The sequence below is a fragment of the Heteronotia binoei genome, chromosome 20 (genome assembly GCF_032191835.1).
Source record: "Heteronotia binoei isolate CCM8104 ecotype False Entrance Well chromosome 20, APGP_CSIRO_Hbin_v1, whole genome shotgun sequence".
NCBI lineage: Eukaryota > Metazoa > Chordata > Lepidosauria > Squamata > Gekkonidae > Heteronotia > Heteronotia binoei.
This window is the reverse complement of record NC_083242.1, coordinates 8,719,805-8,732,927: the sequence shown is the minus strand read 5'-3', so window position 1 is coordinate 8,732,927 and position 13,123 is coordinate 8,719,805. Positions and strand designations below refer to the sequence as shown.

General features: G+C 45.5%; 1 protein-coding gene across 1 annotated transcript; it reads left to right on the top strand.

Annotated features, from left to right (window-relative positions):
• The first annotated feature begins 5,509 nt into the window (after nt 1-5,509).
• On the top strand, nt 5,510-12,075 carry LOC132588587 (cytochrome P450 3A19-like). Its single transcript, XM_060261019.1, has 6 exons — nt 5,510-5,608; nt 5,768-5,846; nt 6,576-6,736; nt 7,699-7,925; nt 9,543-9,705; nt 11,980-12,075. Exons 1-6 carry the CDS (start codon nt 5,510-5,512, stop codon nt 12,073-12,075), a joined length of 825 nt encoding a protein of 274 aa, XP_060117002.1.
• Nucleotides 12,076-13,123: the final 1,048 nt, after the last annotated feature.

Below are 13,123 nucleotides of genomic sequence, written 5' to 3'. Positions count from 1 at the left end.
TATAATTCAAGAAGCATTTTAAGGTAGATGCTGAGCTGATACGACTTAGTATACCTGCCGGTGATGTCGGGGGTGTGCGGTATATGCAAATGAGTTGTGCCAATGAGCTCCAGCACCTCTTTTTCTGCAAAATGACCCCTGACCAAACTGGCTCTGAAATACGTAACAGGGTGTGCTGTTTAAACAGTAGCCTGTACAGGCTTAAAAGTCACGCAGGAGAGTGCAATAATCAGGCAGAAGTCTGTTTGTACGTGCCATGTATCAAGGAAAGTCAAACCTCCCCTTTCCTCTCCCTTTTGGGAAAAAAAATGTGGCACTTTCTGCTATTAAAAAGAGACAGCGAGAACAAAGATTGTGTTGCCACCTGTTGTGTGCAATTCTCATACTTTGAAATAAACACTCCACCCTTTATTACTCTGAGGTTACATCATTCTTCATGGGTTTTTCTCCCTAACAAGGCGCCACTCAGAAGGTGCCATGGAAAAAAACCCCAGCCAGATAGGATTTCTCTCTCATGTCTGTAGCTGGCCATCAGGATGAGCCTGGGCTTCAGTTCCCCGCAGGAGCTCAAAAGGATTTAGGCTGGTCTTTCCCCCCTCCCCCCGCCTTTCCCTTTATACCTTTTGTGACATTTCCAGCCTCTTTTTCCGCTTGCAAGCAGTCGTAGTATGAACGCTCCTTGAGTGGCGTCAAACAAGGGCCGGCGGGAAGACCGGTGAACCACAATGGCTCTGCTCCTTTCACCTCACAAACGGTGAGGGCACACAGATCGTGTTCCTTCTAACCTGTCGGTGTGAGCCGGCTCACAGATTTTTAACCTCTGGCTCATGCATTTTTGTCTTCACTCAAGGGAAATGGTTCCAGAGCAACCTAATGTATGCAGTAGCTCACAAATTTAATGCCCGTAACTCACAAAGTAAAAGTTTTGCTCACAAGACGCCACAGCTTAGAGGGAACATTGCACACAGGTGAAGCTGGTAACGAGAGAGGCAAAGAAGTTCTGTGTATCATCAGGCTGTTGTGAAAAGTCAAGGTGGGAAGGGGCCTCCCAGAAGAGGCCAAAAAATGGCCCCCTCTTGTAAAAATGTTCTCTGAAGGGGGGGTTGTGTGTGGTTAACCTGTTGCCTCTTCCAATGTGAATGCATTATACTGAGTCAGACCATGAGCTCAAAGTCATTCTTCTTCCTGCTGTTGAGTTTTTAGCATACACTTTTTCTTGGTCTCACAGTGAACTTTATAAAGGAATCCAGTGGTCCCATTAAGGCTGCCAATCCCCAGGTGGGGGCAGGAGATCCCCCAGTTTGGAGGCACTCCCCCCGCTTCAGGGTCATCAGAAAGTGGGGAGGGAGGGAAATGTCTGCTGGGCACTCCATTATTCCTTATAGAAGAAGAAGAAGAAGATACTGGATTTATATCCTGCCCTCCACTCCGAAGAGTCTCAGAGCGGCTCACAGTCTCCTTTCTCTTCCTCCCCCACAACAGACACCCTGTGAGGTGGGTGGGGCTGGAGAGGGCTCTCACAGCAGCTGCCCTTTCAAGGACAACCTCTGCCAGAGCTATGGCTGACCTAAGGCCATGCTAGCAGGTGTAAGTGGAGGAGTGGGGAGTCAACCCCGGTTCTCCCAAATAAGAGTCCACACACTTAACCACTACACCAAACTGGTATAATGAAGAATTGATCTGTGGTTATCTGGGGCCCTGGGGGGGGGGGGGAGGGCTGTTTAATGCCCGTAACTCACAAAATAAAATTTTTGCTCACAAGACGCCACAGCTTAGAGGGAACATTGCACACAGGTGAAGCTGCTAACGCGAGAGGCAAATAGGGTTGCCAAGTCCAATTCAAGAAATATCTGGGGACTTTGGGGGTGGAGCCAGGAGACATTAGGGGTGGAGCCAAGATCAAGGCTGCGACAAGCATCATTGAACTCCAAAGGGAGTTCGGGCCATCACATTTAAAGGGACGGCACACCTTTTCAATTCCTTCCTTCCATAGGAAATAATGAAGCATAGGGGCACCTTATTTTGGGGCTCATAGAACTGGACCCCCTGGTCCAAACTTTTTTAAACTTGGGGGGTATTTTGGGGAGAGGGACTAGATGCTGTACTGAAAATTTGGTGCCTCTACCTCAAAAAATAGCCCCCCCCAGAGCCCCAGATACCTGCAGGTCAATTCTCCATTATTTTCCTATGGGAATAAATCTCCATAGGGAATAACAGAGTTCCCTTCCCAGAAGACATTTCCCTCCCCTCCCCCTGCTTTCTGATGACCCTGAAGCGGGAAGAGGGCCTCCAAACCGGGGGATCCCCTGCCCCCACCTGGGGATTGGCAACCCTAGAGGCAAATAAATTTAAGTTCTGCATATCAGGCTGTTGTGAAAAGCCCCTCTCCTCAAAATACACTCTTAAGTTTCAAAAAGATTGGACCAGGGTCAGATATCTTGATGCTAAAATCCAAGAGAGATTTTATTTCCCGGACATACCATTGCCTCCTGCTGGAAAGATTCAGCTAAACTTACACTTGAAACACAGTATGATTGAATTTGGGAAATTTTCATTATGTCTCATAACTTTCATTATGTCTTTCATTATGTCTCAGTGTCTCATGAGAGTCAGTTTGGTGTAGTGGTTAAGTCTGCAGACTCTTATCTGGGAGAACCGGATTTGATTCCCTACTCCTTCACTTGCACCTGTTGGAATAGCCTTGGGTCAGCCGTAGCTGTCACAGAGCTTGTCCTTGAAAGGGCAGCTTCTGGGAGAGCTCTCTCAGCCCCACCCACCTCACGGGGTGTTTGTTGTGGGGGAAGAAGATAGAGGAGATTGTGAATTGCTCTGAGACTCTTGAGTGGAGGGCGGAATATAAATCCAATGTCGTCAAATTACTCAAAATGTATTCTTTTTAGGAGACTATTATTAAAAACTAACTATATGCAATACTATTGAGATCCAGTTATTGCTTATCTTAAATCCAACAGTGTTATACCAAATCGATCAGATTATAATATATGGTTGTTTACATAAATTTGTTTATTCTATCCCTTATCAGTATTTTAAAATACTGATATTAGACTAAGGATCATTAGCTTTTCATTAACTATTCAGGAAACCTAAAATGTAAATTTGATAAAGATGGAATCATCAATATATTAATATGTAACTTCCTTTGTAACTTTGGTCGTTTTCGCACTGACCATATTCCGGTGCGACGTCCCTCTTCACCGCGCAGCGTCTGCGTGGATTTCGCACTAATTGCTCCGCAGAAGCCAGAAGAGCCGCAACTTCTGCATCGCAAATGTAAACCGCCAAAAACCAGTTTACATTTGCGAAGCAGAAGCCGCAGCTCTTCCGGCTTCTGCGGAGCAATTAGTGCGAAATCCGCGCAGATGCTGCGCGGTGAAGAGGGACGTCGCTCCGGAATAAGGTCAGTGTGAAAACGACCAGAGTTTGAATATTGGTTTACGGATACATATGTTGATCTCACACACTAATTTTTGTCATGCTTGGAATGAGGCCCCTTATGTTTGTTATGTCAGTTAAGTTTTAAAAATTCAATGAAGTTTAAATTGGGAAGAGAAAACAAAAATTGGACCAGGGGATCCAATTCTATGAGCCCCAAAAGAACATGCCCCTAGCCTTCATTATTTCCAGCGGAGGGAAGGCATTTAACAGGTGTGCTGTTATGTACTGAATTTAATGCTTCACGGCAGTTTTCACGTGCTTCCAGGCAAACACAGGAAATGCTAGAGACCCTTGTTAGATTTCAACTCAAGCAGTAACCAATCAGCAGGCTTGGCGCAAAACTTGACCGCTGTGATTTGGTATGGGATGTATGGTGGGGAGGGGTTTCGTTTGCATGTATATAAGCAGGGTTGTTGTCCCGCCCTGTTGTCTTGTGTATTTTTATTTTATCAAATTTATATCCCGCCCTCCCCTAGCCGGCTCGGCGGCTATTTAGTTACAAATGTAGTTACGAATAAAGCATGTTCCTTGGTTGAACTCCTACACGTCGAACCCAGTATTTAACGTGTGTGGTCCCTTTCAATGAACTCCCTTTGGAGTTCAGTTATGCTTGTCACAACCTTGCTACTGGCTCCACCCCAGTGTTTACTGGCTCCACTCCCAAAGGCCCCAGATATTTCTTGAATTGGACCTGGCAACCCTAGGTCCCATAGAAACCAATAATGCTCATTCAACAGGGAGAGTGGATGCTAAAAGCTCCAACAAGGAGAAGAAGGGAGGGACTGTTAATCTTTTCGCTTTTTTTCAAGAAGGGGATGTGAGGCTTTTTTTGTAATTTTTTTGGCCACTGTGTGACACAGAGAGTTGGACTGGATGGGCCATTGACCTGATCCAACATGGCTTCTCTTATGTTCTTATATAAGGTTTGTGAGTCTTTTCTAAGAGCCAAGCAATCAGAATGCTTCTGAAGACTAAAACACTAGGCTCTGGTTTCTCAACTTCTTCAGGTCAGGCAGGCAGCAGCGAATGAGTCTGGCAGATGTCATTAAAACAGGTTATTGAAACAGCCAGCCCCTCCTCTGTGGATGTCTGAATGTGTGAGGGGCATTGCTGGTGTGGTTGAAATTGTCCAAGCTTCATGATGCAGGAAAATCACCCTGTGGAGCAGTGCTGTTGCACGGCCTCATTCCAAGCAGGCAATCAAATTGTCATTTGTAAGAACGTCTGTGCTGGGCAGAGTCAAACCATCGCATTCATGGTATTTAAGGGCTGCCTAAAGATGGAAGAAGGCGTCATGCTTTTCTACATGGTGTGCTGAGATACACGCCACTCTTGGGTGATTCAGATCTTGCTGCATGAAAGCCATTATGTTAGGGTCAACTCCCGCCTGAAGATGGAGGATTTTCTTCTTGAACCGTTACTGAGTCAGCATCGTAACTGGCCCCTGAGGAAGTAAATAGTTTTAAAGGGTGCCTACTCTAACTAGGTGTTTTGCTCTCCCTTCTGCGGTTATTGAGGGTAGGTACAATAACATCCCCTACCCAGAAAGGTCAGGGTGATTTTAGCCATGCCTTCACAATTTATGGAAAAATTGTAAGGTTATGTGCGTCCTTTCTTGTCTCCTAGGGGAGGTTGAGTCTGTAAAGCACATGTTCCTTAGCTGTCCACTCTACAGGGAGGTTTGTCATGGAATTATCACCCCATTACTTAATACGATTCCTGGTGACATCAACATAGACAAAGAAAGGCTTCGCTGGTTTTTATTGGATAATAATGCTAAGATCACGTGTCAAGTTGCTAAATTTTGTGCACTGATTATCAAATTAGGGGAATTCCACCTTAAAAGTTCTGAAATTTGCATTTTTCTATTGTATTTTATGCCTGACTGAATTGTAACCTGGTCTGAAGACCGTAATAAATAAGTACTGCTACTACTACTTCTTGAACTGTTGCATCCTCTTGAACTGTCACTTGACTCTTCTCCTCAGCCATGTTCCCGTTCCTCACACCAGTGTTGGAGAAACTAAACTTCTCCATGGCCCCTGCCGCCTCCATGAATTTCTTCATCAGCGTGGCCAAGAAAATCAAGAGCGACCGGCAGAAGAATAATCACATGGTCAGTCTAGCCTATTTGAGCATGTGGTTAGGGGAGGTATGTGTGCTTGATTCTTTTAAAAAAGGATAGTTCTCTACCAAGATAACCCGTCCTATACTCGGCATAGTTGATTCCCGGATACCTTCTCCTGTAAGAAAGGCAATTGACCATAGCACTGCATCTTGCTTGATTTTTCCTTCTCTGTTTTTCCCGTAGAACCGAGTTGACTTTCTGCAGTTAATGATAGACTCCCAAGTTTCAGGAGAGAAAGCTGAAGAGGCACATTCCTATAAAGGCAAATATTTCAGATCTTCCCCTACTATTGACTGTTTGATACTATGGGAGAGGGGATGGAACTACTTTGAGCATTAGTGGGACCACGGAGAAATAGCGCAACTAAGAGAGAGGGCCCTGTTATATGGCAAAGCCATTTCAAATTTTATTGTCGTGGGGAGAGGGCAGCGCACTCGAATATTTTCAACATGGTAACGGCACAACGAACGCCCACAAATCTGCCATTACTAATGCAAAGCCTTGGTCCATCGAGGTGGGTCTTGTCTACTCAGATTGGCAGCTCAGACTACTCAAAGTGTTGGGCCTTAAACAAAAGTCTTTTGCATCACTTGCAGCTGAGTCCTTTTCGACTGGAGATGCCGGGGATTGAACTGGGGATCTTCTGCATGCAAAGCAGAAACTCTTCCACTGAGCCAGAGCCCTTCCCCTTATATGTGTCTTAAAAGCATTTCTTGTGACTGCTTCTTATATTTCATAACAACTGCAGCAAAGTTATCGACGACCTGTCTTTGTTTCCCCTCTATGGCCAATAGGATTTTTGTATGTGTAGGGGGATTTATATTAGGGAAACAACACAGGAGGGGGGAGAATCCCCCTTTGTTGTTGCCCCAGCCTTCACTCTGCCCATGTTTATCCTATATGGGTGCTTTTCTAAAGTTCACGCAAGGGGATCCAGTGGCTATTTCACGGACATATTTTCCTTACTTGTTTCCCCCCTGTTCTTTTCTAGTTCTAACTGACAAGGAAATCATTGCACAAGCCATTATATTTATTTTTGCTGGGTACGAAACCACTAGCTCCTCCCTTACCTACCTGTCTTACTGCCTGGCCACCCACCCAGATGTCCAGCAGAGACTCCAAGATGAAATTGATGAAGCTCTCCCTGACCAGGTAAACGTTCCCAGTGTCTCGTGTTAATTGGGATTGGCCCCCAAACGGTTTCCTCTACTGGGACGGGAATTTACCGAAGGAAGGAGTTGTGTGTTTTAAGAGCCTGTTTTGTTTTGAGTGGTAGAAAGCAGCTCATAGAGGTAGCTCTGATAACATTAAACTTCTCTTGCTGAGTTTGCAAGCTAACCAAGAGTTCAAGCACTTTTACAACTGTCAGTGGACTCTCTTTGCTTCAAGTTACTTTCATCTTGGACAGTTAGTTGAAATGGTTATAGAAAAGTTAGATTAATTTATTTTTATTGGTGGTTGAGATTGGCCTTATGCTATTTCATATGCACCTGCTGATTGGTTTATTTGAGCGTATGTTGGTTATTTCATATTGACTTATGAACTGATCAGTTTTCAAGATATTAATCACATGATTAGGACTGAACAGATTTAGAGGAAAGATAAGAGTGATATTCGTCTGTAAATGAGCACTGCTGTGACAAGCAAATCAGATTTATCTGGGTGAAAGTCTAGGATAGGTGTGATTTCTTGGTCAGTAACTTTAAAAGCAGTGAGGCAGAAAACTGAAACTTGGTTTGCTTTTAAAACTATTACGTCTTATAATATGATTAGACAATGCTTGGCACTTTGATAATGTTAGCATTTATCTTCCCAGTAATTGCAGAGTTAACTTTTTCATGCCTGTATTTTTCTCCCCACCTCACTCAATAAAAATCTCTCCTTACGAATACAAATATAGTGTATAGTGATGAACTACAGGGCATCTTCAGTAAGACTGTGAGAAGTATGAAGATTCTAAGTACAAAATGTGGCAGGATTGGCCTCAAATCCTTGGAGCATTTTATTTGTTGACCCCATTTCACAACCTGCAATCCAGTGGAATGGTGTTCAGTTATTCGTAGCCCTCTGTTGAATGCCTCCCCCACACTAGGAGGTATTTTCCCTCTTCACAGGCCACGCCCACCTATGATGCAGTCCTTCAGCTGGAGTATCTGGACATGGTGGTGAGTGAAACCCTCCGGTTGTACCCCCCATCAGGACGGATTGAGAGGGTTTGCAAAAGAACCGTGGAGATTAATGGAGTGACTATCCCAGAAGGAACCGTGGCCATGATCCCAGTGTACACCTTGCACCATGACCCGGAATATTGGCCGGAACCAGAAGAATTCAGACCCGAGAGGTGTGTAGCCAGGAGAATGTGTTCTGAAACCGACACATAAAAATAGCAGCAGCAAGAAGTAAACTGGCTAGTTGTGATTATGGCAACACTTAAATAATGCATTTATCATTGTTTGACATACAATCTCTCTATAATGCCACCCAGGACCTTTTCAAGGCGCACGTCCATAAACCGTGCATGGAATTTAATTAACTCAGTCGAAGGAAATGACAACTCAGCTGGCTTTTGTGGCTGTTAACACTGGCCTGGTTTCATGGCCAGCTGTTAAAAGGAAAGCCACAGGGCAACCGCATAAAAGACTAGCGGATCCATGACAGAAGAGGTGAAGATGTGAGCAGAAAGTTAATGTGCCGGTTGCCGAGTTAGAAGAGGGCTCCTGTTCCAAAGTTGATAGTATTGCCAGAGCCCAAATAAAAACAGGGCAGAACAGATGGAGATCTGCTCTTGGTCACGAAGGTATCTGGACTCCATTTGCTATAATCCAGTAAAAGATTTTACTGCACGCCAATTAAATGGATGGGACTGTTTTCCTGGTTTGTTTCTTCCTATTGCTGGAGGGGGGTGGTTGCTCCCTCTAGTGGTCAATTCAATATTACATTGCTTTACATCCAGCATAAAAACCTGCAGTTTAAATCTGCAGGGTTGGGAAGATATGCCAGACATAAAGTCACTTAATATCCAGTTGACCACCGGAAGGGAGCAAAGCATGGGTGGAACTGGGGAAAAAAATCCCTGAAGCAACAGGAACGCAGAAGCAAGGAAAACGAGAATGCAGAAAAACCCATGGGGTCTGCCATCGGCAGTTCGTTTCTGAGGGGTCTCACGGAAAGAAACAGAAGTATGTTTTCATCATTAGATGTGGATCAGATGCATGAGCTTCTTTTGACTTCTTAGTTCAGAGGTGGTATATCTCTGGGGGAGGGGTACATGGGACAAATACATAAAAGTGCCGTCCAGTTGCAGCCAGCAAGGGGCTTCCAATACAAGTGAGAAACAGAGGTGGTTTGCCACTTCCTTCCTCTAGAGAGCCTTCCCTGGTGGTTTCCCATTCAAGTACTTCCCAAATCTGGTGAGGTCAGGCTGTACTGTACCATTCCACATCCCATAAAAATCAAATGGGAGGTGGAGATGAATAAAGCCATTCTGTTCCATCTAATTGCTTTCTCTCTGAGAGGGAATCTTAATGTTGATAAGCCTTTGATCAGATCCGATAAGCCTGTTCTATTCTTATCTTTCCACTTTGTTCAGCTTCTCAGTTCAATGAACAAATGATCAAAAGCGCCCCTTGAAGTTACATTAACAGTTTGCATGTTTATCTTTTTCCTACATATTTCTCAACAAAGGTAAGGTACTTCAGCGGGTAGAACTACTCAGAACCTTTCGCTGTAGTTTTCCTACAATTGGCTGTAGACTTGCATATTCCCGCAATGAGTGAGAAACAGAGCTTTGAATTTACTTACAGATCCATGGTTGTGACAAAAATGAATTTCCACCACAAATACTGTTTTTTTCTAAAGCACCAACCTCTGTCAGTGGCCTCCCCCAGAAGAAAGAACGAAGGTGGGTTTTGATGCCTCCTTACCTGTGGGACTTTCTCACCTGTGGGTTTGGTCGCAGGTTCAGCAAAGAGAACAAGGAAGCCATCGACCCCTACATCTTCCTGCCCTTCGGAGCCGGTCCGAGGAACTGCATCGGGATGCGCTTTGCCCTGCTGACCTTGAAAGTGGCCTTGGTCATTCTCCTGCAAAGGTATTCCTTCCGAACCTGCAAAGAGACTCAGGTAAGCGACAGGACTTCATGAAGCTTGCACTGAATCAAACCCTTAGTCCATCAAAGTCAGTATTGTCTGTCTACTCAGCATGCCAAGCAGGTGCTCTGCCAGACGAACCGAGGGATTTCTGCCTGCCAAGCTGGTAGTGCCCACGGCTTCCCTGAACCACCTCCTCGCTCCCTGGAAGGAGGCCAGCCTGAGGTTAATTGCCAGGGCACATTATCTTCTTGCTGCCACCAGGCTAGGTTTATGTATAGGGCCCAGCTCACCCTAATTTTCCCCCTAAAGGGCTCAACAATTTCCAGCTCCCCAAAGCTAGCACTGATTTTTACCTTCTCTTATAGTAGGGCCGATTAGGCACTGATGCTGGGCAAGCCACTGGCCCAGAGACAAGTTACAAAAGTTAAAGAGAAGTTTATTTAACAGGGCAGGTAGACCCCAACACTGTGTAAAAGAAAATAACAAAGCTCTCACTAGCTATTGCCTCACCCTGAGGTCAATAGCAAAAGATGAAACAAACCAGAGTCTTCAGGAACTCCCTCCGGGGATGGTTCGACCACCTTCCAGGGTTTCAAGAGCTTCAGGAGCTGATAGGAGAAAAAGACTCTCCTTTTCTAACCACCAGCCTTCATTAGCATCAGGGTCTAATCACCTGCAAGAGCCCCGTGGTGCAGAGTGTTAAAGCTGCAGTACTGCAGTCCTAAGCTCTGCTCACGACCTGAGTTCGATCCCTGGTTCAGGTAGCCAGCTCCAGGTTGACTCAGCCTTCCATCCTTTCAAGGTTGGTAAAAGGAGTACCCAGCTTGCTGTGGGGGTGGAGTGAAGATGACTGGGGAAGGCAATGGCAAACCACCCCGTAAAAAGTCTGCCGTGAAGACATTGTGAAAGCAACGTCACCGCAGAGTCAGAAACGACTGGTGCATGCACAGGTGACCTTTCCTTTTTCCTTTCCTAATCACCTGCAGCTGGCGGCTCCACCCTGTGGCTATAACGGCAAGGGAGGCATCCTGAAAGACTTAAATCCATTTTAAAACGTGCCCTTGGCACTACACACGCAGATGCTCTGCCAGTAAACCACGACTCCTCCCTTCCCTAGCAGGCATTGGTTCTCTGATAACAGGTGGCTGGGGCTATTGTGATACCTCTGTCCCTCTGCCTGAGGCCCTGGAGAGCCACTGTCAAGCATGGTTGAATACTATTGATAATTGATTGTTTTAAGGTCCTGCCTAAACCTGTTCTGTGAATTGTCACGGAGGATCCATTCCTGTTAGTTTGTTATTCTTTCCCTTTCCCCTGTCCCACTTTATGGCTGTTAATTAAGAATAGTGAGAAGGGAACCAAGTAATCAGCACCTTCACATATATCCTCCTAAGGGAGGAGGAGACATCTGGAAAAGGCAAGGACAAAGTCCTGATAATGCCCTGGGAACGTAGACAGTTTTGATAGTTTATGTGTGAATGCTACCCCGCAGCCCCATCCCTTGGAATCCTTTTGAAGTAAGCCTTAAAAGTATTGTATCAATGTATCAGTTTCATTACTCTCAAGAAATGGCTTTGCCTAAAGTATCGGTCTATCAATAAACGTAGTCTTTGTATCAACTTCGACTCGTCATTGAACCCGCATGCTTGACAGCCACTGCCAGTCTAAATAGACAATGTTGAACTTGAGGGACCAGAGTTCTGATTCAGTAGAAGGAAGATGTACGTGTTCATCTGTAGGGAACCAGGTACGTAATGCAGTAGCAGAAGTGCTTCTGAAACTTTAGCAGGATAGACCCCTGTGGGATCTGGCAGGTGTAATTTCTCTGGAATTCAGCAAGTCTCATAGGACAGACTTCACATGTTCACCCTGGATAAATGACCTCAAAGTACACAGCCCTCCTGTCCGTATGCTGTGCTCCAGAGCTTTTTTTGTAGCAGGAACTCCTTTGTGTATTAGGCCACACACCCCTGATGTAGCCAGTTCTCCTGGAGCTTACAGTAGGCCCTGTACAAAGAGCCCTGTAAGCTCTTGCAGGATTGGCTATACCAGGAGTGTGTGGCCTAATATGCAAAGGAGTTCCTGCTACAAAAGTGTGCTCACATAACTTGCTGGCATCAGGGCAAGGTGCAGGGGTGAACAGATGCTTAGGCCCCTTTTTGGTGCTTTTGATAATCCGCATCCGTACATGTGAAAAGAGAGGCAGATGTAGCAAGTAAAGATATACACAGGCATGATTCCATTCTTCATATCACTAACTGGTTTTTCCGGGTTTTTCCCCCTCCCTCCCTGTGAATGTCAAAGGTCCCCCTGGAACTGGACACCAAAGGCTTCATGCAACCCAAAAAACCCAAGATGGTCCCCAGAGTCTGTGCCGAACATGAGAAACAGATGAATTAGAAGCACCTTCGATGATGCTGACAGCTCTCCACAACTTTTTGCCGTTGTGTGGGACTAGTATCAGAGTTGAAGCAGACGTTGATGATTTCTCCCCTCAAGACCAGCACTGCTTACTGCGACATAAATTTTTTTGCCTGGATTGTCTCTTTCAGCACCCAAGAGCCAGCGTGGCGAAGTGGTTAAGAGCGGCAGACTTTAATCCAGAGAACCGGGTTTGATTCTCCCACTTCTCTGCCACATGAAGCCTGCTAGGTGACCTTGGGCCAGTCACAATTTTCTCATGACTTTCTCAGCCCCATCGACCTCACAAGGGTGCCTGTTGTGGGGAGAGGAAGGGAAGGGGATTGTAAACCACTTTGAGACACTCTTGAGGATAGAGAAAAGCGGGGTATAAAAACCAACTCTCCTCCTCCCCCCTTTCCAGATATGACACAATTCTATGAGTCCCAAAAGAAGGTGCCCCTATCCATTATTTGTCAAGTCCCCAACAGTTCAATGATCAATGACAGTCCATTGAAAGAACAGCTGTTCATTGATACATAACAGGTCAGAGTAAGATGGTCCTTGCGAAAACTGGCTATGGCAGGCAAATGCCCTCTACTTATAGTTCAGGATCAGACCATTACACATTCAAATTTTAAGGCACAAAGTGGGCAACCCCTCCCCCAATAATCCTTTTCTAGGCCCTTTGCAGGTGCGAACATAATCTGACAGAGATGACCTTGGCCATCCCCAAGACCAGGCAGAAAGAATGCTTCACTTGTTACACAGAGGTAGGAGCGGCGCAAAGCAGAGACAGTGGAAAGTGAAAGTACTCCCAGACTAATGGCAAGAGTCTCCGCTGACATTATTTCTAGTGGAGGGAAGGCATTTAAAAGGTCTGTGGTCCCTTTAAATGTGATGGCCAGAACTCCCTTTGGAGTTCAATTATGCTTGTCACAACCTTGCTCCTGGCTCCACCCCCAATGCCTTCTGGCTCCACCCCCAAAGTCCCCAGATATTTCTGAACTGGACCTGGCAACTGTAGTCTGATTACCCCACATGGTGA